Source organism: Monodelphis domestica, chromosome 4 (assembly GCF_027887165.1).
Source record: "Monodelphis domestica isolate mMonDom1 chromosome 4, mMonDom1.pri, whole genome shotgun sequence".
In the NCBI taxonomy this organism is placed as follows: domain Eukaryota; kingdom Metazoa; phylum Chordata; class Mammalia; order Didelphimorphia; family Didelphidae; genus Monodelphis; species Monodelphis domestica.
The window spans coordinates 13,132,729-13,156,384 of record NC_077230.1 but is presented as its reverse complement, the minus strand read 5'-3'; the positions used below and the strand labels follow the sequence as shown (position 1 = coordinate 13,156,384).

The window sequence follows — 23,656 nt, the reverse complement described above, 5'->3', positions numbered from 1 at the left end:
AATGGAAAGTGTTTAAAAATCACTGATGTAAAAGCTGCAAAACTTATCCTATAAGATAATGCATAGATACTTTTGAGCAGAAAGAAAAAAAAAATCAGGCCCACACAAGCCTAAGAAGTCATACATATAAAACTAGAACATTTAGAATGTTAAATTTTCCTTGAACCTACCAGCCATTTCTGATTATCTGGAAATACCTCAATTATCTCTCATTTATTAGAGAGCCCCATACCTCACCACAGAAGAAAATTACCTTCAAATATAGCTATTACTTTGGTAAATGAAGGGAAAATAATTTTTAAAATTGAAAGCCAGTCCAGGAGATCCTAGATTGAAATCTGGCCTCAGGCACTTTCTTTCTAGTGTGTGACCCTGTGCAAGTCCATTTCCTAGTGCTGACTGCTCTTTTGCCTTGGGACTAACTCCATACAGAGCACTTCTGGTATAGCTAAAAAGAAAGCAGCATCTTTCTAGTTACAGAAGATTTAATTTTTTGAATTATTATATTTATCTCCTCCTCTTTTGGGACTACGATTTATTTCTCTAAGATGAAACAAACAGGTTTTTTCTCTTTTTTGGGGGGGAAGAATAAATATAAAAATAGCTCTAGCAGGAAGACAAAGAAACCCTAACCAAAAAACTCTTATGGATGGAAATATACTTACAGACACCTCTTCTCCTTCAAGAACTTCTTCAATTACAACAGTATCACCAGCAGCTCCAAAAGCTTTATCCTGTATTAAAAATATTGTTAACTTTATAGGTTATCCTTTACTTGAAATGTTTTTTCCAATTTAGGAAGAAACCACTTTGATATTACTAGATTTTTTTGGTCATGCTCACAGATACTATATTTCAACTTGAAATATAACGTGTATTGATATCACGGATTCTTACAGAATAATCACTAGTTTACCATTTTTATGAGATTCAAATCAATAATCCCATGCTCACAAAGCAAAATAAAACATCAGCACAGCTTAAGATGGCAGTATTTATTTCCCTTCTATAAACCAAACACAAAACATTATATTACAATTTCTCATTGTAATCATGAATCATAATCAAAAGATGCAGATTCTAACAGAAAGTAAGGTCAAAGAAAAAAATGGGTTTCTTTAGGAGCACTGCTTGGTTTCTCTTAAAAAGGTTATTTCATAAAGTAGAGAGAAAACAATGAACTGAATGCCTATTCTGAGCAACCAGCAAGTATTGATTGGTGAAGATGACAAAAACTCTTGAGAGATCACATCACTAATACAGTGTTCAATTCTGTGTATCATTGTTCTTAAGATGAACACTGACAGAGATGATGTGCAGAGAAAAGTGATCATGATGAAAGGACTAAAAATTGGAACATGTTACAGAGGAGAGAAATAAAGAAAATTGGCTAGAATTAAAAATATGCAGCCCAGAGAAAAGACTTATGGGGATATAATACTTGGGTGTCTTTTAAATATATGAATGGTGGGCAAAAAGAGATTCATCCTTCCTGGTTATAGCGGAAGAATTGGGACGAATAAAGTTATGGTTAGACAGACTTTGGCCCAACCTAAATGAAAGGTTTTCAAGTAAGTTTTTAAAAACTTTGCCTTCTGTCTGTTAGCAGGTGTTTAAGTAGAAGCTAAATGCCTCTTGGTTAAGGTTGCTGGAGATGGGATTCATGCAATATGTAGGGACATTGAGATGACTGTTTAGAAGCAAAAGGCAGCTAAACTGCAAATTTCAGTCTTAACCAGCTGTGGAACATATCTTTTTTCCAGTTACAATTGGAATAAAAGTGAAGCCACAAGTATATAGGTATATGCTGTGTATTTGTAATAGGAGCATGGAACCTTGTTATGGTGCAGATCTCAAAATTGTGTGGGGGACTAATCATAACCGGAGTGTCTGCTCATGACATAGTCCTATAAACTAACATCTTATCATATGACAGTAAAATACATGCAAATATCCTTTGAAGTCTAGGATTCTAAGGCTTTATGGAACTAGATTTTAACATTTCCCTTGATGAGTTTGAAGTCCTGATCTAAAGCTCGAAAAAAAAAAGATAGTCGAAGGGTTATGGCAGATGTTGATTTCCACCAGAAAACTAAGGAGGTCAGTTAAAGATAGCAGTGGAAAGGACTCAAACTTACAAATTATATCAAGGTACAAAAGGCTTTGCTTAAATACTTTAAGAAAGAAAAGCTAAGAAATTATGGGAAGGTGGGTAGCTGAGTGGTTCAGTGATTTGAGAGCCAAGCCTAGAGCTCGGAGGTCCTAGGTTCAAATCTGGTCTCAGATACTCCCTAGCTGTGTGACTCTGGGCAAGTCACTTAGCCCCCATTGCCTAGCCCTTATGACTCTTCTGCCTTGGAATCAATACCAGTACTGAATCCAAGAGAGAAGGCAAGGGTTTATAAAATAAAATTGAAATAGAGTGAGACAGAGAGGCAAAGGAGGGAAGAGAGAGACAGAGAAAGAGAAAGAGAGAGAGAGGGAAAGGGGGGAGAGAGAGGGAGAGAGAGAGGGAAAGGAGGGAAGAGAGAGACAGAGAGAGGGAGAGGAAAAGGAGGGGGATGGGGGGAGAGAGAGAGAGAGAGAGAGAGAGAAAGGTTATGGGATATTTTCAAAAAACAAAATCTTGATCATTATAAATAATCTCAATTGGGAATAAAATGGGAAAATTAATTATTTAAGCTTGACTTCCAAATTTTCTTTTCCCACTTATACTTGAGTTGAAGCTACCTTAACAATTACATTTATGTAATTTCTTTATGTTACAACGTAAATTAGGAACATTTAAACAACAAAAAAAAAGCATCTTTGGAGTGTCTACTAGGCACATGGAATGTTATGATACAAATATTTTATTATATATCTCTCTCATTAAGAAAATTAATATTTAAACACGACATTCAGGATAGAAAACCCCAATGTCTCTTTATCATACCTGCATTATCTCTTGAATTGCTTTGCAAGCCTCTTCTTTGTTACTAGCCACAATCACACCTTTTCCAGCAGCCAGACCACTGGCCTTTATAACTAGAGCAGGAAAGTCTGCACTGTAAAGAAATATAAATTGTCATGAAAATCTGATGAAACTTTATCTGTACAAATTTCAGCATCTCTACCAAAGTATCTATAAAGTTGACTCAGCATTGATCCTCAGCAAAGCTGTTTTTAAAAAAAAAAAAAAAACTGGGAACAAGATTTCTGAGAATCATAGAAGATTTAGAGGAACTGAGTGAAATAAGCATAAACAAATAGATAGAACGACTACAACTACATCAAAGGGTCACAAAAATGAAGTTTTAAGTGAATGAAAAAAACCCAACACCAATGGCAGTGGTTGAAAATAACAAATGAAAACATACCCCCTAGGACTAAGCCAGATACTTTTGTTTGTTTTTTGGTGACAAAAGAGGGTTTGATGTGGTCTTTTTATGGTAATAATTATGATGAAAACATGAAAAACATAATTATTCTGAAGGAAAAAAAGAATTCTTGCCAGGTGATATTTCTGGATGAACTACTCACAATCACATATATTATTATTTTCACATGTAGTTTCTGTAGACAGCATTACAAACTAAAATAATTGCTTCTCTAAATGAATTTATCTTAATCTTTAATCTCTCAAGACTGAGAGAGTAGTATTTTTAATAGAGATAGGTTGAGGTCATTCAATTTTCTGTCAGGCTGATACAATGAACCACACTGAGACTTTCTCCATCACAGTTTCAATATATTGTGGGTTGGCATAAAAAATTAAATGGGGATTTTTGGGGAGTTTTGCAGAAATCTCAGATGATAGAGAAAAAAAGTTTAGAAACTAAGAAAACACAGGTATTGTAGTGTATTATATAAATATATTTTATCTTATTTAAATGTTAGGTTGAGGAGTTTTTAAAGTTTTTAAAAAGAGGGTCCAGGAACTAGTAAGGAAAAAAAATTCATGGAGATGAGAACACAAAACCAGTCTTAGGGGCACATTCATATTTAGTGGGGCTGGACAATGCACAATGATACAGAAAAGAAAATTAAGAAGGAACAAGTAGCCAAGTAATTAAATCAATTAACATTTATTATTATTACAGTGAAATCAACACAATATCATAAGAATGCATGGGAAAAATAAAGGAATTAAACATAGACACAAGATAATTATTATTCATAGATAACATTCTACCTCATGACGAAGTTGCAGGCTTCTTCAGGTGTGGTGAAAGCCTTCCACTTTGCAGTAGGGATTTCATGTCGGTCCATAAACTCTTTGGCAAATTTTTTGCTGGACTCTAACTGAGCTGCCTCTGCTGTGGGTCCAAAACATTTCACTCCTGCAGATGTCAGGTTCTCAACAATTCCTAAAAATAAAAATATTTTAGATTATATTTTGCAAGATGAATGAAGATGGCAAATACTAAGGTCATTTTTGCCATGTGCACTGATGCTCCCAATAAATAGAATAGATTGCCAGAAAATAGGATATTATCATGAGGTTGGTTTTAAGTGATTCTAAGAAAGGTGTACCCTGATTTTAGGTAAAGCCATTTGAAATAGACGACCAGACAATATAACCATATATTTGGACATCATGTTTTGTTGGAAGTAAATAGTAAAACATGCCCCTGACTTATTTCAAGTCTAAGCTGAAACTGAAAAAAGAGATTAGGTTGGAAATGATATGTGTGTCAACATGCAACATGGCCACAGAGGGAGGAGGGGAAGGAGGGGCTCTCTTTTTTTGCTTTTGAATAGATTGACTTCCTGGGCTGACACTTGGCAAGTGGCAGTGAAGCATGGAGGGGACCATGCTTGTCTGAAATCTGGGACCTGATCTACCTTAAGTTAGAAAGGCTCAGACCTCTCTACCTCTATCAAACTCTCTCTTTACTAACAAATGCTTATAACCGTTGCCGAGCCTTCAGATCACCTTTTATTTATTACACAATCAATAGAAATTTAGTAATATTTCTTAAATTCAGTAAAAACAATTTATTTACTTTGTATAAACACTAAATGGTATTCTGCACTGTCAAAGACTTCTTTCCTACCAAGGTTTTTTTTTTTTGGTTATTTTGAAAGTTATCTAAAATAGTCTCCATGTTGTGAAAGCTAAAGAAAATAACACCATACTTTCTTCCATAAAGCCAATTTTAGAAAAGGAAATTGGAATTTTTCCAACTTTACCAGCAGCAAGAGGAGCCTCTGGTCCAACAACTACAAGTTCAATCTTCTGATCTTTGCAGAACTGAGCAAGCAAAGTATAATCAGTGACTGACACAGCTGCGGAGAGAAAAAACACAACTATTTTCATATCTAATGGCAAATCTCTCAATCATTCACTTATGTATAATCACTAGCTTCTTTTTGTTTTTCCCTATAAACAACTGAATTTAATGGAGAATGAAAAAAAAAAGAAATTGAGCTAAAGAACACATCAATTAATTTGATTTTCAGTTATTGTATAAAAAGTACCGGCAATAAGTCCAAAGCTCTTTAAGTTACTTAGTGAACTACTAAATAATGAAGCTAGTTTTTAAAAATAATTTGTCAAAAAAAATATATATATAGAGAGAGAATTTCCTTGTTTCAACTGTAAACTAAGACATTTTGTAGTAAAGTTTAAGTGTTACCATATTAAACTTAAAGAATCTTTTAAATTTTGGGAAAATAGCACTGTATTTTTGCACAGAAACCCAGTGCACCAATGTATTTTTTTCACACATCTGCTTTTTGCAAATGGCATTCCCATCAATCAAAATGTGCCTTTTATGTACATAGCAATAGGAGTCTATATTAAATACCTTTGCTATGTTCAAGTTCATTCAAAAGGAAGTCTCCTTCTACAGGTTTAAGAACAGATCAGCCTTCAAATAGAAATTTTGCAGATATTTATCAGGAACATCACAATATACTTCAAAACATGGCCCCAGAATAATATTCCCCATGTACATTTCCAAATGAGATTATTCGTATAAAGCACTTTGCAAATGTTAGCTTTATATTAGCTGCTATCACTATTATGGTTAGTTTCACTAAGTGAATGATATAATGGTTTAAAAAAAAAACTGTATGTTGTTATAGGCCAACGTGGCCTAGGTCTGAGCCTTAAGAGAGAGACACTAAGTCAGTCTTTAATCACTCACCACAAGATCCTTCCAAGCAAAACCCTAGTGTTCAGAGAGACCCTCCAGTTTAGCTCAGGAAGCTGAACTAATTTTTAGAACCCTCCAGCTCCTTCCTTTTAAGGAAAAATTTCTCCTATAAGTCACCTCCCTCAAATTTCTACATGTCTACGATTCACAGTAGATGTTTTCCAAAGGACTGACCATTCTTAATTCACACCTGAGTAGACTAAAACTTTTGAGTAATTCACATCTGAGTAGACTAATCTTGTCTGTAGCAAGTTGCCTGATTAATTTGATCTTCATAGGTATTTAGCACCCCTTTTTATTAGACCTAGCTTAAGGGTTCTTGCTTCACTTTACGTATGGGTGGGGACTTTTCATAGTTCAATCAGGAGTTTACAACTTTATCTTCCCCTAAAGTATGCCTAAGTATGGGTGGAGTATTGTTAGAGTTCCCACATTCCTGACCAAAGTCCCTCATTGTTTTAAAATGGGGAATGATCTTAACCAAATGTTATAAGGTAGAGTCTGAGAATTTTTAAGATTCACAAATCTGAGAAATTTTAAGATTCACAATTCTGATCATGTGTCATAAGGACAGTGATGGGATTGGATGGGGAAGACTTAAGATCAAATTTGGTCTTAAAAGACACTTTTGAGTAAGTTACTATCTCTCACCCATGTATATAAAGTTCTATAAAACCCTTAAACCACTACATAATTGTCAATATTATACGAAACTATTTTAATAAGATACTAGTATAAAGTTATTTCCTTACTGCACATTGATTCATACCTTCTTATTGAGGGGAAGCCATACTTCTATGATCAAAAAAAGCCAGAAATAATAGATCTAAATACTGATACTCTTAACATAAAATAACTAGACCTGTTACTTAATATTTAGTTTACTTATCAGTAAATTGACAAAATAGAGTTAGATGAATTCTAAGGGTTTTTCTAGAGCAAATATTCTGTGAATGAAAATACCTTTACCTGAATTTGAAATTTTCTCATTGTTGGCTGTTCCTGCATTTCCTGGGGCAACTATCACATGTCTGACATTTTGAGACTGAGCAAGTTTCCAAGCCAGTGTATGTTCCCTTCCCCCACTGCCAATCACAAGCACACGGACTGCCATTAATTTATCTGCAGAGAAGGGATTAAAAACAAACAAATTTAAAAAAATAATAAAAAAAAAACAAAAAAAACTCATTTCTTATTGTTCTTCCATATCCTGGCAAACTGTGACACCGTTGACCATCTCTCTTTTTTCATACTCTTTTCGTTTGGCTTTTGAAAATGGAACTAGCCTAATTTTGTTTTCCTAAACCTTCCTTTTCCTCTCTACCTCTTAAGTGATAGTATTACTCAAGGTTCTATCCTTTGGCTCTTTACCTTATCTTTCTTCCTCTTCAATTTTATCCACTGTCATAGGTTCAATTATCACCTCTAAGACTCTATGAAAGTGATCTCTTCTAGACCCAGTCTCTCAGTAACAATTCCAATATTTAAGCACCATGTGTAAGGAATTGCGCTATGTTAAGAATTTCAGTTTCTTGCTTCATCACATGGGTGGATGGGGATAGGATTGGGGATGTAGACTAAGCGATCACCTCAATATTAATAATATGGAAATACACATGTAAAACCCAGGGGGATTTTTTATTGGCTATGGGGGTGGGGTGGTAGTGGTGTTGGAGGAGGGGAGGGAAAGAACATGAATCATGCAACCATGGAAAAATATTCTAAATTAATTTAAAATTTTCAATTAAAAAAAGGAATTTCAGTTGTTGGCTTAAGAAAATATAGTAGGGCAAAGAGCCAAGAAAAAACGGAAAAACACATAGGTCAGAAAAGGCTTTTCTTTTTTTTTTTTGGGGGGGGAGGGGAATTGGAAGGAATCTAAGCAGACCTCAAAGAATTAGTAGTATATGAATAAGCCCTTGAAGAGAATTTAGACAAATTGAGAGGCAGAATGGAAGCAAATTCAAGGAAGAGCTTGAATAGCATCATAAGAATAAAGCATTTTATTTTTTAGGCAATGGGAAATTACTGTTTTTGACTAAGGGAGTGTGACATGATTAGACTGAGAATAATTACCCTGACTGCTTTATGAAGGGTTGGTTTAAGAGAACAGGCTAGAAAACTTTTTACTCTTAATACATTTGAGAGGTAACAAGAATTTTAATTTAGGGTCAATAGAGGGGATAGGACTTTGCAACTAACTAGAAGTAAAAAAACGACACTGAAATTTTAGGATGAGAATTTGTTACTGAATGGCAAGAAGTTAGTTAGGATGGGTAATGGTGTTCCCTAAAGTTACATTTCTAATTGTGTGCTGGATATGTTCTCTTGGGTGGTCCATGAAAACTTCTGGAAGCTTGTAAAATATTTTTGATCATTAATATGTCCAAAAATCAAACCTTTCCTCTCTCCAATAAAATTAGTTTTTCTTGTCTTCTTTTTAACCTTTGTATTTCCAGTGCCTTTATATAGGAGGCTAAGTGCTTTACAAAGGGAGATACTGCTCTTATACCCATTTTCCAGTAGAGAAAATTCAGCTAGAATTTAAGCTCTCTGCCCAAGGTCACACAGTTAGTAAGTATAGGCCCATATTTGAGCTCAGATCTTTCTTGACTCTAGTGCTCTATCTACTTTGTCATCTAGTTATCTCAGGGAAGGAGGGCAATAAAACATATTCATAGAATGGAATACCAGGTATATAGAAAATAAAAAATTACTTCTGGAGAGAGAATTGGAGAGTCAGAAAAGGCAGCTATGAATCTCAGTGGATAGAAAGCCAGGCTTGGAAAACTGGAGGTCCTGGATTCACATCTGACTCCCTGTCACTTCCTATCTGTAAGACAGTGGGCAAGTCATTTAACCCACCCTCTGCCCAGATCATATCACTCTTGTGCCTTAGAACCAATATTTAGTATTTAAGTTAAGGGTTAAACAAAATGTTGATTACATTAAAAAAAAAAAGACAAAACTATGATTAGTCAGAGGCCATACAAAAACAAGGGGCTGACAGGATTCGGCTCTGGGACCAAATTGTTTCAGAAGTCCAATTATGATGATTGAATAAAGGGAGGACAGCAGGGATATGAGTTTGGCAGAGGATGCAATGGAAAGTGGAAATGAGACTGTTCAAAAGTCAGAGTAGGAACTAGTAAGAACTTGAACTAGGGTAGTTGTGGTGTGAGTAAAGATATGATTAGGGGTAGAATCGAAAGGACATGGCAATTAAGTAGATATTCTAACTAGTACCAAGATAGTTGACTAAGTGGAAAGAGTGCCACATCTGGAGTCAGGATGACCTGAATCAAACTCAGCAGACACTTAATAGCTGCATAATCCCAGGCAAAAATTTTATTTGCCATTTAATCCCAGATAACCTTCAATTCTTTTAGCTTTAAAACATGCATACCTACTTATTTTTTTAGACTGGACACAATTGTGTTTAGTTTACCTGGATAACTTGCATTCCACTCAATTAGCAGAGTACAAAGCAGAAATTAGGCTATTTTCAAAATTCCTAATTTATACTATGTGAGAGCAAAAGCGCCCACTGAAGACATTTTGGACTACATGGAGAATAGTTAATAGCAAATTATATCAAAGAACTGAACAATTCTTAATTTTTTTAAAAACTGAAAAAAAGAAATTATTTGTACTGTCTAGAGAAAAGAACAAATTTGAAACATTTACCTTATCAGCAATTCAAAACTCAAAAGCAAGAACATTTTAATGAAAAATTAAGACTGCAAACACTGGCAATGTAAATGTTAAAAAAGAAAGTAAAACAAGTCTCTACTGTGTATATGGTAAAAGGAAAAACATATTGTCAATCCCACAGGATTAAATAAACAAAATGCATTCTCAGAAGTACTTATGAAGAAAAACATTCTATTAGTGTTAAGAAAATGCACATGGCAACTGCAAAGGAGTAAAAAAAGAAATGAATTCTGATGTTTAAAGAAAAAATGCTTCATTATTTAAGGGTTGAAGGTACATTTTCATATGATTAAAACAACTTGATAAGATTACAGCAAAATGATTTCTATATTAAGTATCTAACTAGAAAAACCCCCAACAAAAACGTTTCATTAGCTGCTGGGTTAAGGGAAAAGCATTCTACCCCCATAGAATTAAAAAACAAAATGCATTCTCTCAGAAGAAAAATGCTCCATTAGTCCCAAAGTTAAAAGAAAAACCCATGCCCACCTCCAAATAGATTTAAAAAACGAAATGAATTCTAGCTGGAAGTTCATTTGAAGAAAAAAATAACTGCTCCGTTAGTCACAGAGTTAAGTAAAAAGCACATGGACGACCCACAGAATCTTAAAAACTGAAATTCTACCCCCAATAAATTACCATTATCACAGTTTTTTCTCTCCTCTTGTTAACAAATTACAAGACATTATAGAAATCTACATTAAGTGTGTTTGAGTATGACTATTTAGAGGTTAACGAAGAAAAATAAAATACAAAGGAGCCCAGCACCTACTTTTTACGAACAAGTGTTACGACGCGCCAAAAGGAACAAACCCCAAGGTCCTTTGCTCCGCGGAAGTCTGTGAGAGGTGGAAAGGAAATCCGTAAGTTCAGGAAACCTTCCAATGTTCATAATTTCGTAGATGGGCAGTCACTGGCAAACCGGTAGCCACTGGCAAGCCCGGGGGACACAAATACCGAACTCCCGACCCCCAAAGGACAATGGCTGAAGCCGCCTGGTTCAGCTCAGAACAGAGGCGGACAGTTCATGTGACAGCCCTTCGTGGGCTTACAGATTCCAACCTCGTGTGTTCGCCCCAGACCACGGGGAAATCATGTCTATATGGGTTACATAATGATTCTCACCGCCCCCCACCCCCCTCCCGAACCCAACGCTCCCCTTCAGGCTTGTACCTCCAACGCCACCGAGGACCCGTAAAGTTTTTCCCTTAAAAAGTGCCGCCGAGAGCTCGTACGGCCGGGGGATCTATTTCGTCAGGGTAACGACAGACGCGCTTTCCCGCCGCAGAATATCCCGGCACACCACTTAGGAATTAGGGTCCTGGAAAAACCCAAGAAAGCCAAACAGCCAGGGAGAGTCCGAGTGGCGTGGGTTCGGAAAATGAGGTGGATTTAGACATGGGGCGGGGGAAGGGTCGGGGGCGGAGGGAAAGAGGTTGTATTTTCCAGAGTCACAGGACTGCGCGAGCATTGGGAGGACGGCACCGAGGAGGCGGGCCCTCCTTGGGACGGCAATGAAGGCGGAATTGGCGCCCCCCTCAGGCGTCTGCGGGCTCCGCGGGAAAACTGGCTGGTTTTTACTCCGCCGCCAGTCCCCCTTCGGGATAGTTATGCCCTCTAATCAACCCAAACTGCACAAGTACGAACCCACCTCCCGCCCCGAACGCTGGAGATTAAGCCGTTCATGTTGGCGGGATTCACCAGCCGATACTGGCCCTGTAATGGCGCCTGCGTCAGGCACTAACATGGCCGCCGAAGCCCCGAGCTTGGAGCTTACGTCAACGGCTCCGCCCTGGTCTCGCAAGAACTGCCCGAGAAAGTGGATACGTGCCCGCTGATTGGCCCAGTGGCAGAGCGTGCCTTCCTTGGAGCACTGGCAAGAACCAATGAGGGAAGAGAGATAAGGAACCGGCCGCAGCGCCTACTCCCGACGCATGCTGGGAGCCTGGAGGTCTTGGGAGGAGGAGTTGAGAGAACGGAGCGGCCGCCATGGCGACAAACATCGAGCAGATCTTCAGGTCCTTCGTGGTCAGTAAATTCCGGGAAATTCAGCAAGAGCTTTCCAGGTAACGTCTTCCCAGGAGCATCTGCCTTTAGTTGACCACTGGGACCGATACAATGTTCCACCGCGGTTTCTCCCGAAGCCGCCATCGTCCTTTGGCCTAGGCCCTGCAGGAGCCTCGCCCGGGCCTGGGATCTATTTCCTGGCCCCCGCCCCCTCCCCCATCTCCTGCCTTCCTTCCTCTCTTCCCTCGCGCGCGAGGGCTTTCGTCTCTCGCTCCGCGACGCTCCCCTCCTCCCCCCACCCCCACCAACCCCTAATCTACAGGCTGCGTTCGTAGACTTCCCTTTCTCTTCGGAGTAACCCCCCTTCCCTCTGTCTTCCAGGCCCCGTTGTCCACCTTGGGATGGGCCTAGGTTCCTCCTCCGCTCCTCCTCCTCCTCTTCCTCCTCCTCGTTTCCCCTCCCCTCCCCCGCCGTCGTCTCCGGAGGTTTCACCATTATGTCCCTAGCCCCGGAAAGGGTGTATAACGGCGATTTTAAAGCATAATCTTAAACTTTCATTTTTGCTAATTCTCTATTATTCAAGACCCGACAATCCAGTTTGTGGATTATTCAGGCTTCTGGTTTCCCCCTTTGCTCCCTCCACCTGTGTTTTTTTTTTTTAAGAGTTGGAAACAATTAAAATTTGTCCAGTTTGTTGTTGGGTAGCTACTCACGGTTTGAAGGTGGGAGATGTTCGAAACCGAAGGAGTGTGTGTATGATTTTGGCCGGAGGTTGGGGGAAGAAAAGATATCTTTAGAATTTCAGTTTTCACCCATCCTAGTTTCAAATAACAAGGAAAGTTGGGTTGACTAACGCAGTATCCCTGGACCACTATTGCCTTTATGTTCTCATTTTCTCTACCAAAAATGTGGAGAAAGGAAATTTGGAAAGAAACCGTTGTTTACCCAAAAAGGAAAATAATGAGTTCTTGCTTTTGAGTAGTTTTCCGTTAGTGTTTCTGCCTCGTATACCTTACGTGGTCCTTGAAACTTAAATATTTGCTACAGTTTCACTCATACTTTTTTCTCTCCGTGGCTATTCACTATCTTTAAACTCCAGCATCCCGATCATGTCTGTCTGTTGGTCACAATGTAGTCTTAGCTGACTCTCCAAGAGTAAGTTAAATAGCCAAATTAAGTTTTTAATTCTCATTTACTGAGCAGTGGGGTGGGTTGTGTTAGGTGGTGGGGAGGAGGGAAATCGTGTTGATTTCAATCTGTCGGTCATAAGACTGAACAAATAATTTTCAATTGAGACTTATTCCTGAGAATTAATTGCAAAAAGTGTTAAATTGAGTAGTGTAATTATGTCATTTGATTATGGCCAATTGACTGCAGATTATCCACTTTTTTTATTATTCACAGCAAATTTGTGCATGACACATCACCCTTTCTATTAAAGATGTATTAGAGGAAAACTAAACCAATTTTAAAATTAATTAAAGTAAAGTATAGTTAGGAACATCAGTTATCCTCCTTCAACCCATCTTATAATAGGTTTTGCCTCTCCCTGTTTTAGGATAATTATGAATCAAATATGAATGGATTTTGGATTACATGTTACTCTACATAATTTGGATTAATGCTTTACTTCATTAGTGTGAATAGAGAACTAACTTCATTGATAAATTAGTTGTGTTAGTATTATACTAGGGTTTTTGTGATAGTTTTGAGTGTGCTTCTTTGTCTATGTTTTCCATTGTAATTAAAAATTATTTTAGATTTTTTTTTAGGATTAAGGCAATTTGATCTGATAGATTAGACCTACTACATTTAATTTGGATGAATTAGAATCAAAGTTGTATTAAATATTTAAAAATATGATTGGGGAACATAAATATAAATTCAATCTTTGATACAATACAAATGAAAGTTGTTTGGGTTGAAATAGGGAAGATTTCAGGTAATTTAATCATAATTTGGAAATGTCAACTTAAACTGGTGCTTTTTTATGTATGCAGTGCCATTGGTTAAAGTGTAATAAATTCTCAGTTAATTGGTTTATTAACGTCTTGGCCAGTTTCTTAAACAACATGATGTATGTTTTTGGTACTTTTATGGAAATTTTATTGAACTTTACAGTATATAATTAATTTTTATGTATTGCTTATTTTGCTAACTTTTGTGTGTTATCCTTATGCTGATGGTCAATAGTATCTCTGCATAGATTAGCCAAAAAATGGGCTTTTTACCTTCATCGTACCTATATGCATCTAGTGTTACAGGGCATACGATCTTCTTTGTATTTTTTTTTCTCTGCTAATAAAATATATAGTTTCAGAAAATCTTTGTTTTAGGGTGTTTTACTTGGTTTACACTCTGGTAAAATTGTAGTACTGTGATACTAAAAAGTTAGAATTTAAACTAGATGAAAGTAGATTAGAAGTAAATAAAATTTAAGTAAGAGTTGTTACTGTTTAAGAACATGTTTACAAAAACCACAAAAGATGATAATGTATTCATACTATATATGTTCTGATGTGCTAAAGTCGCTAAAAATTAGACAAATTATTACTAGGCTGTTATTTTGTGCTGGTTTGTAGTATATTGACATCCATAGTGTTAATGAATTTTATCATTTTATTTTTTAAATCAGTGGCAGGGTTGAAGGCCAGCTGAATGGTGAAACAAACCCACCTGTTGAAGGAAACCAGTCAGGTGATGCAGCTGCCTGTGCAAGGAGCCTACCAAATGAAGAAATAGTGCAGAAAATAGAAGAAGTGCTATCTGGGGTCCTAGACACAGAATTGCGGTATAAACCAGGTAAAGTAAAAGGGATTATCTGTGTCAAGGATTATCTTTTCCTAGAAATCTTAAGGGAAGTTTAATTGGTCTTTAGAAAGCAGTATCTTTCAGTATATTTCTTCTATGTATAGAAGTCCTTTGCTATAATCTGATTTCTTGCATTAATTGAATTTTCTGGCTAATTGAATATACATCTTTGTTAAAATAAGTCCTGAAACTTTACATTATAGAAATATCTAACAGTTTTGTATGCTTCAGTTTATTCTCATTGAAGCTGGTTTTTTCTTCATTTAAGGTTTTGTTCTTTAATGTTATGATTTTGAAATTTACAGTAGGTTATATTGATGATAATAAGTGATATCAGGATGAAAGGACTTATAGCTGGAATCCTATAGTTAAAGTTCCCTCATTTTAGAAATAATAATAATAATAATAATAATAATTAATAAATACATCAAAATAAATAAAATAAAAAAAAACAGCTGGGTAGCTCAGTGGATTGAGAGCCAGGCCTAGAGATGGGAGGTCCTAGGTTCAAATCTGACCTCAGACACTTCCCAGCTGTGTGACCCTGGGAAAGTTCCTTGACCCCCATTGCCTAGGCCTTACCACTTTTCTGCCTTGGAGTCAATACACAGTATAGACTCCAAGGTGGAAGGTAAGGGTTTAAAAAAAAAGAAAGAAATAACAAAGCTGAGGCACAGGTAGTTTAAGTGATTTGAATATTATCATTTTAATTGTGTACTAGCTGGGGGAGGGAAAGAGAAGAGTAAAGATAAAAGGTATGTTATTTCTAGTTTAATTGTGTTTTTTTTAAATTTAATATAACAACAGATAATACAAGTTGCTTATTAGCTAGAGAAGTTCATATTTTCATTATTAAGTACTTTTATTCGTCTGATGACTTTATACTGAATTTTTTAGAATTGTTAATTCAACCATTGAACTAAGCATTGAAGTTTAGGAAAAATTGGTTTTTCTCTCTGAAATGCCATTTTGGAATATTTCTTCCTGAAAAATTACTAAGTTTACAGTGTTCATTTCTAGAATATAATAAGTATCTTAAAGGATCAACCTGTGTCAATTGAGCATGTTTTATTTTTGTGACAATTGCTGTTCTTAGTCCTTCTGGAATTAAAGAGTATAATTTTATTAAGGTATTAAAATTCATGTGGAAGGTTGAATGCCTTAGTTTTCTTTTTGATGATTAGAGTTAAAGTATATGTAGACATAATAGGAAAATGTTATAAAATCTATGTCATTATACTTTGTTAAGAGGAAATGAACCTAACATAATGTGGGTAATCCTGTCCTTCATTGTTAGTATTTTCTCTTTGTATCTTTTAAAGTGTAAATCAGAAAAAAAAAAAATATATATATATATATATATTAAGAGAAGCAATATTAAAAGAATTGGTGAGTAGGCATTAATTTGTGGCAAAATCTAAGGCCTGCAGTTTGTATTTTAAATATTGATAGAATATTACTGAAAAAGTTCTCAGCCTGATGGTTGTCAGACAGATTGACTTGAGCAAATGTTTGAATTTTCTGTTATACCTTTATTTAAGTTTAAGAAAGAAAATCCTTTATGGCACAATATGCAAAATTCAATCTTGTAATATTTAAACCTTAGTGTTGAGTGATTTGAAAAATTAAATGTCTTTTCTTTTTATTTTAGATTTAAAGGAGGCCTCCAGAAAAAGTAGATGTGTATCTGTACAAACAGACCCTACTGATGAAATTCCCACTAAAAAATCAAAGAAACATAAAAAACACAAAAATAAAAAGAAGAAAAAGAAGAAAGAGAAAGAGAAAGAGAAAAAATACAAAAGACAGTCAGAAGAATCTGATTCAAAGCTGAAATCTCATCATGGTGGGAATGTAGGGTTAGAGTCTGATTCCTATTTGAAATTTGATTCAGAGCCCTCAGTGATGGGGCTGGAACACCCTGTAAGAGCACTTGGGCTCCCTAAGCCCCCTGCAGTAATGCTGAAGTCACCAACAATGACATTGGGACTGAATGAATCCCCTGCAGTTGCTCTGGAACCTCCTACAATAGCAGTAGAGATATCAGAACCACATACTTTAGTTGCACTGAAGCCAACTTCAGTTGGGGAACTATCAGAACTACATGCAGCATTAGTCCCAGAACCCTTCACGTTAGAGCAACCAGAGACATCTGTGGCTGTAACCCTGGAATCATCTGTGAAACAGACGTTGGAATCTCCTGCAGTGATGCCTGTGCCTACTACAGCAGTAGTGCAGAAGTCGTCTGAGGCATACGTGACAGTGTCATCAGAATACAATGCAAGATCTGTGACGAAGCATTTGGAGATTCCATCTTCAGAGCAGTCTAAGACCACATTACTTGAGCCTCCAGCATCAAAAGTGCTCGAGTTATCAGAAACTTCTGGGGTGATAGCATCAGAGACACCTGCAGAGGCCTATCCTAGGCCAAGATCATCAATAACTTTGGAGTTGCCAGAGTCATCTGTAACCGAAGTTCTGAGGTTGCCTGAGCAATCTACAACAATACCATTGTTGTCTATGGAGCCTCCTACAACTACAGTATTGGAGTTGCCCAAACCACCTGCAATCTCAGTGCTAGAAATGCCTGGACCCCCCACAACACCAGTGCCGGAGCTGCCAGGACCCCCCACAACACCAATGTTGGAGTTGCCAGGGCCTCCTATGACATCGGTGCCGGAGCTGCTGAGAACCCCCACGACGTCAGCGCCGGAGCTTCCAGGGCCCCCCGTGACATCGGCATCGGAGCTTCCAGGGCCCCCTGTGACATCGACGCCGGAGCTTCCAGGGCCCCCCGTGACATCGACGCCGGAGCTTCCAGGGCCCCCCGTGACATCGGTGCCGGAGCTGCCAGGGCTCCCCATGACATCGGTGCCAGAGGTGCCAGGCCCTCCTGTGATTCCGGTGCCAGAGGCACCGGTTCCGGAGGTGCTGGGGTCCCCTGTGGCATCGGTACTAGAGTTTCGGGGGCCTCCTGCAACGCCGGTACAGGCTCCGGAGTTGCTGGGGCCCCCCGTGACACTGGTGCCAGAGTTGCCAGGGCCCCCTGCAACACTGGTACAGGTGCCAGAGTTGCCGGGGCCCTCGGCAACACCTGTGCTTGAGTTGTCACAGGATTTGCCTGGGCTTCCAGCACCATCGATGGTCTCGGAGTTGCCTGAGGAGGTGCCAAGGCAACCCACGATGGCGCTGGAATTGCCACAAGAGTTGCCAGGGCTGCCTGTGGTGACAACAGCAATGGAGTTGCCTGGGCAGCCTGTGGCGACTGTGGCTTTGGAATTGGCAGAACAACCTGTGATGACAACAGAGCCGGAGCAGCCTACGGTGATGCCAGCGCTGGAGTTGCCGGGGCAACCTGAGGTGACGACAGCATCAGGGTTGCCTGGGCAGCCTGTGGCTACAACAGCACCAGAGTTGCCCGGGCAGCCTGAGGTGCCAGAGTTGCGGGGGCTGCCTTCGGTGACTGGGGTGTCTGAGTTGCCAGGGCAGCCCTCAGCAACTGTGGCACAGGAATTGCCGGGGCAGTCAGGGGCACTAGGGCAGCCTGTGGCAACTGTGGCACTAGAGTTGCTGGGACAGCCTGTAGCATCAGAGCTGTCAGGGCAACCCACAGGAGCTGCAGCGCTAGAGTTGCCAGGGCAGCCTGTGGCAACTGTGGCGCTAGAGATATCGAGTCATTCTGTGATGACAACATCGGATCTGACAACGATGACCGTTTCACAATCCATGGAGGTGCCTTCAACGACAGCGCTGGAATCATACAGTACAGTAGCACAGGAGCTACCTACTACATTAGTGGGGGATACATCTGTAACAGTATCAGTGGATCCCCTGATGACCCCCGAGTCCCATATGTTAGCTTCCAATACCATGGACTCCCAGATGTTAGCTTCCAATACCATGGACTCCCAGATGTTAGCTTCCAATACCATGGACTCCCAGATGCTAGCTTCCAATACCATGGACTCCCAGATGCTAGCTTCTAATACCATGGACTCCCAGATGTTAGCTTCCAACAGCATGGACTCCCAGATGTTAGCTTCCAACAGCATGGACTCCCAGATGTTAGCTTCCAACAGCATGGACTCCCAGATGTTAGCGACTAGCACCATGGACTCCCAGATGTTAGCGACTAGCACCATGGATTCCCAGATGTTAGCGACTAGCACCATGGACTCCCAGATGTTAGCGACTAGCACCATGGACTCCCAGATGTTAGCGACTAGCACCATGGACTCCCAGATGTTAGCGACTAGCACCATGGACTCCCAGATGTTAGCGACTAGCACCATGGACTCCCAGATGTTAGCGACTAGCACCATGGACTCCCAGATGTTAGCCTCCAGCACCATGGACTCCCAGATGTTAGCGACTAGTACCATGGACTCCCAGATGTTAGCCTCCAGCACCATGGATGCCCAGATGTTAGCCTCCAGTACACCAGAGTCCTCTATGTTAGGTCCTAAGTCACCTGATCCCTACAGGTTAGCCCAAGATCCATACAGGTTAGCCCAGGATCCATACAGGTTAGGTCATGACCCTTACAGATTAGGTCATGACCCTTATAGGTTAGGACAGGACCCCTATAGGTTAGGCCATGATCCCTATAGGCTAGCTCCTGACCCCTATAGAATGTCACCCAGACCATATAGGATAGCACCGAGGCCATATAGAATAGCACCCAGGCCTTATAGATTAGCACCCAGACCCCTAATGTTAGCATCTAGGCGCTCTATGATGATGTCATATGCTGCTGAACGCTCTATGATGTCATCTTATGCCGCTGAACGCTCCATGATGTCCTATGAACGTTCTATGATGTCACCAATGGCTGAGCGTTCTATGATGTCAGCCTATGAGCGCTCTATGATGTCAGCTTATGAGCGCTCTATGATGTCTCCCATGGCTGAGCGCTCTATGATGTCAGCCTATGAACGTTCTATGATGGCTTATGAGCGTTCTATGATGTCTCCAATGGCTGAGAGGTCAATGATGTCTATGGGTGCTGACCGTTCCATGATGTCATCTTATTCTGACCGTTCCATGATGTCATCCTATTCTGACCGGTCCATGATGTCATCTTATACTGCTGACCGCTCAATGATGTCTATGACTGCTGATTCTTATGCTGATTCCTATACGGATTCCTATACTGAGGCTTATATGGTACCACCCTTGCCACCTGAGGAGCCCCCTACCATGCCACCTTTGCCACCTGAGGAGCCCCCTATGACACCACCATTACCTCCTGAGGAGCCCCCTGAGGGACCGTCATTACCTGTTGAGCAATCAGCACTACCTGTTGAAAATACATGGGCTACTGCTGGGACAGCATTACTCTCTGAAGAACCAGCATTGCCCCCTGAGCCTCCTGTGATGCAGACAGAGATTCCAGAGTCTACAATGTCTGATTATTCTGTAGGAGCTGCAGAGCCCTCTGTCTTAACATCAGAGCCTGCTATAACTATTTCAGAGCCACCACCAGAGCCAGAATCCTCTATGACATCAACATCTTTAGAGTCTCATATGACACAAGAACATGCTATTATAGGGCCGCAGGTAGCTGTCCTGTCTTCTGGTGCAGTGTCAGAAACTGCTATACCAACTGCAGAATCCACTGAGTCTCCTATTGTGACAGAATCAGTGGAAACTTTTGAGCCCATTTTAGCATCTGGGCCTATCTCAGACCAGATGATGTTTCTGTCAGAGGTGGCAGTCCCAGAACCCTCAGATATGGTGGTCTCAGAGATGACTGTCCCAGAGCCAGCGGAAGTGGCAGTCCCAGAGCCAGCAGAGGCAGTGATCCCAGAGCCAGCAGAGATGACAGTCACAGGGTTGACTGAGGTGGCGGTCCAGGGGCTGGCTGAGGTGGCGGTCCAGGGGCCGGCTGAGATGGCGGTCCAGGGGTCAACTGAGGTGATGATCCAAGGTCCAGAAGAGGTGACTTACCAGGCGCCGACAGAGGTGGCTTACCAGGCGCCGACAGAGGTGGCTTACCAGGCGCCGACAGAGGTGGCTTACCAGGCGCCGACAGAGGTGGCTTACCAGGCGCCGACAGAGGTGGCTTACCAGGCGCCGACAGAGGTGGCTTACCAGGCGCCGACAGAGGTGGCTTACCAGGCGCCGACAGAGGTGGCTTACCAGGCGCCGACAGAGGTGGCTTACCAGGCGCCGACAGAGGTGGCTTACCAGGCGCCGACAGAGGTGGCGTACCAGGCGCCGACAGAGGTGGCGTACCAGGCGCCGACAGAGGTGGCGTACCAGGCGCCGACAGAGGTGGCGTACCAGGCGCCGACAGAGGTGGCGTACCAGGCGCCGACAGAGGTGGCGTACCAGGCGCCGACAGAGGTGGCGTACCAGGCGCCGACAGAGGTGGCAGACCGGGGACCGGCAGAAGTGATGTTCCAGGCGCCGACAGAGGTGGCTTTCCAGGGGCCAACAGAGGTGGCAGACCGGGGACCGGCAGAAGTGATGTTCCAGGAGCCGGCCACAGTGGTGGTTCAGGAGTCAGCCATGGTGGTCCCAGAGCTGACTGTAGCACTCTCGGAGCCAGCCATGGTGGAGGTGGCCAAACCAGAAGCCACAGTTCTAGAGCCATTTGTGACAGTGCCTGAAGGTACTTTAGTAGTTCCTGAGCTGACCCCAGTGATGATGGAGTCCACAGTCATGACTTCAGAACCTGTTATTAAAAGAACAGATATAGCCACTTCTGCTGAGCCTAATCTTCCTCAACAGTCAGCCATTCAGGAAATGTTCATTCAGTCAAGTGAAGAATCAAATAATGAAAAGAGGCAACTAGAGAGTCATTCTTATGAAAGCATACACCATGTAAATATAATTTTGGATGTAAATAGTCCTTTAATGACAAAAGAGACAGAACATAACACTGTTTCTGCCACCAGCCCTGTTGTTAGTGAAATTGGTATGGAGAAATTTTTGCCTGGCAATGAGACTGATCGTAACACAATTTTGACCACCTGCTCTAGTGAAGCTAATATAGTTGAAACCGTATCTACCACTAGTTCCCATATTCATGAACTTGATGTAAAGGGAACTACTAAGGAGATTGAACTTTATGCAGCATCTGTTACCAGCTCAATAAGTAAGGCTGATATTGAGGGACCATTACCCACTCAAGAGATTGAACATGACATGGTAATTTCAACTAGTCCTAGTGGTGGTAGTGAAGCTGATATTGAGGGACCTTTGCCTGCTAATGACATTCACCATGATATATTGTCTGCTAATAATCTACTTAGTAAGAATGAACCAGAAGCATCATTACCTGTAAAAGATACTGAACATGATGTGTTAATTGCTATCAGCCATAAAGATGGTAGTAGTGAAGCAGAAAAAGAAACACCACTTCCAGCTAAAAATATTGAACATGAATCTGTACCTGCTGCCAACATTTGTGATCTTAATGATGCAGATCTGGTGAGACCTTTACTTCCTAAGGATATGGAACGTGTCACAAACTTAAGGACTGATGTAGAGGGGCCTTTGCCAGCAAGTGGAGTTGAACGGGACATAGTAACTACTGCCAGCCCTATTGTTATTAGCGTACCTGAAAGAGCTTCAGAGTCTTCATCAGAAGAAAAGGATGATTATGAAATTTTTGTGAAAGTTAAGGACACACATGACAAAAGCAAAAAAACTAAAAGCCGTGACAAAGGTGATAAAGAGAGGAAAAGAGATTCCTCATTAAGATCTCGGAGTAAGCGCTCTAAATCTTCAGAACACAAATCACGTAGACGCACAAGTGAATCCCGTTCAAGAGCAAGAAAAAGGTCATCAAAGTCTAAATCTCATCGATCCCAAACACGGTCACGGTCACGTTCACGACGCAGGAGGAGAAGCAGCAGATCAAGATCAAAGTCAAGAGGAAGGCGTTCTTTATCAAAAGAGAAACGTAAAAGGTCTCCAAAACACAGGTCCAAGTCTAGGGAAAGGAAAAGGAAAAGATCTAGCTCTAGAGATAATCGCAAAGTAGCCAGAGCTCGAAGTCGTACACCTAGTCGTCGCAGTAGAAGTCATACTCCTAGTCGAAGAAGAAGGTCTAGGTCTGTAGTTAGAAGAAGGAGCTTTAGCATTTCTCCTGTTCGCCGGAGCCGTACCCCAAGCCGCCGGAGCCGTACCCCAAGCCGCCGGAGCCGTACCCCAAGCCGCCGGAGCCGTACCCCAAGCCGCCGAAGAAGATCTAGATCAGTGGTTAGACGAAGAAGCTTTAGTATATCACCAGTTCGACTAAGACGGTCACGAACACCCTTGAGGAGGCGTTTTAGTAGATCTCCTATTCGCCGAAAACGATCCAGGTCTTCTGAAAGAGGCAGGTCACCACCTAAACGTCTGACGGATTTGGGTAAGTCAATCTCTAATTTTAAAAAAGTTTGAAGTTTGTAGAAAACTAAAAATCAAATTCAGGACTGCTTTTAGTTTTTCAGGTTACTGGTTTATAATGTCTTTATCTTTGTTTTTTTTTTTATTCAGCTTAGATTTTGGCAGGGCAAAGGGTGGTCTGGACTAAATTTTTCAAATTTGTGTGGGGAATTCTTGGTTTGGAAACTTCGCACTGATGCAAACTGTTAGCTCTTACATCATTAAATATGTCATGGTAGCTGCTTTCAGCAGTGTTGTAATTGGGAGTTTCAGAATTTGGGACACTGAGAAGCTAAATGAGGTAGGTAGGACTTGAACTCAGGCCATTTTGAGTCCAGGGCTATCTGGCCTTTCTTCATAGTGTATTTGTTCCTGAATAGCAGAGACTGTTGAGAATTATTTTTGTATCCCTAGTAGTCTAGCAAATCCTCAATCAATGTTGAACTGAATTTATTCCTGGATCTAATATTTTGATATTCTTTGGAATAAATTAGGAAAACGTTAACTTGGATGCTTCAGATTAAAAATTTGGAGAGAGGAGGAAGGGTTGGGATGAATTGGCTTTAATACACACACATATTCCAAATGTATATTGCCACAAG

General features: G+C 40.5%; 2 protein-coding genes across 13 annotated transcripts in view; one reads left to right on the top strand and one right to left on the bottom strand.

Annotated features, from left to right (window-relative positions):
* Positions 1-11,647, bottom strand: part of GART (phosphoribosylglycinamide formyltransferase, phosphoribosylglycinamide synthetase, phosphoribosylaminoimidazole synthetase) — a 40,936-nt gene extending 29,289 nt beyond the window's left edge. Inside the window, exons 1-7 of one of the 4 annotated variants that reach the window (XM_056826053.1) lie at positions 11,509-11,647; positions 10,630-10,696; positions 7,107-7,265; positions 5,176-5,271; positions 4,175-4,349; positions 2,936-3,047; positions 666-734 (exon numbers count right to left, since the gene is read on the bottom strand). In XM_056826053.1, coding sequence (XP_056682031.1) covers positions 666-734; positions 2,936-3,047; positions 4,175-4,349; positions 5,176-5,271; positions 7,107-7,257 — 603 coding nt within the window. In that variant the 5' untranslated portion in view covers positions 7,258-7,265; positions 10,630-10,696; positions 11,509-11,647. Of the gene's footprint in view, positions 1-665; positions 735-2,935; positions 3,048-4,174; positions 4,350-5,175; positions 5,272-7,106; positions 7,266-10,629; positions 10,697-11,030; positions 11,173-11,508 lie in introns of those variants that run through there. The other 3 variants (XM_056826054.1, XM_056826052.1, XM_056826055.1) reach the window with 3 other exon arrangements.
* A 136-nt stretch (positions 11,648-11,783) lies between these two features.
* SON (SON DNA and RNA binding protein) overlaps positions 11,784-23,656 on the top strand; it is a 33,232-nt gene continuing 21,359 nt past the window's right edge. For all 9 annotated transcript variants that reach the window (XR_008918290.1, XM_007493252.3, XM_007493256.3 and 6 more), the window contains exons 1-3: positions 11,784-11,923; positions 14,500-14,666; positions 16,327-23,037. Coding sequence is in view for 8 of the 9 variants with exons in the window: in XM_007493252.3 (XP_007493314.2) it covers positions 11,847-11,923; positions 14,500-14,666; positions 16,327-23,037 (6,955 nt within the window). In the remaining variant the exon portion in view is untranslated. The remainder of the gene's footprint in view (positions 11,924-14,499; positions 14,667-16,326; positions 23,038-23,656) is intronic.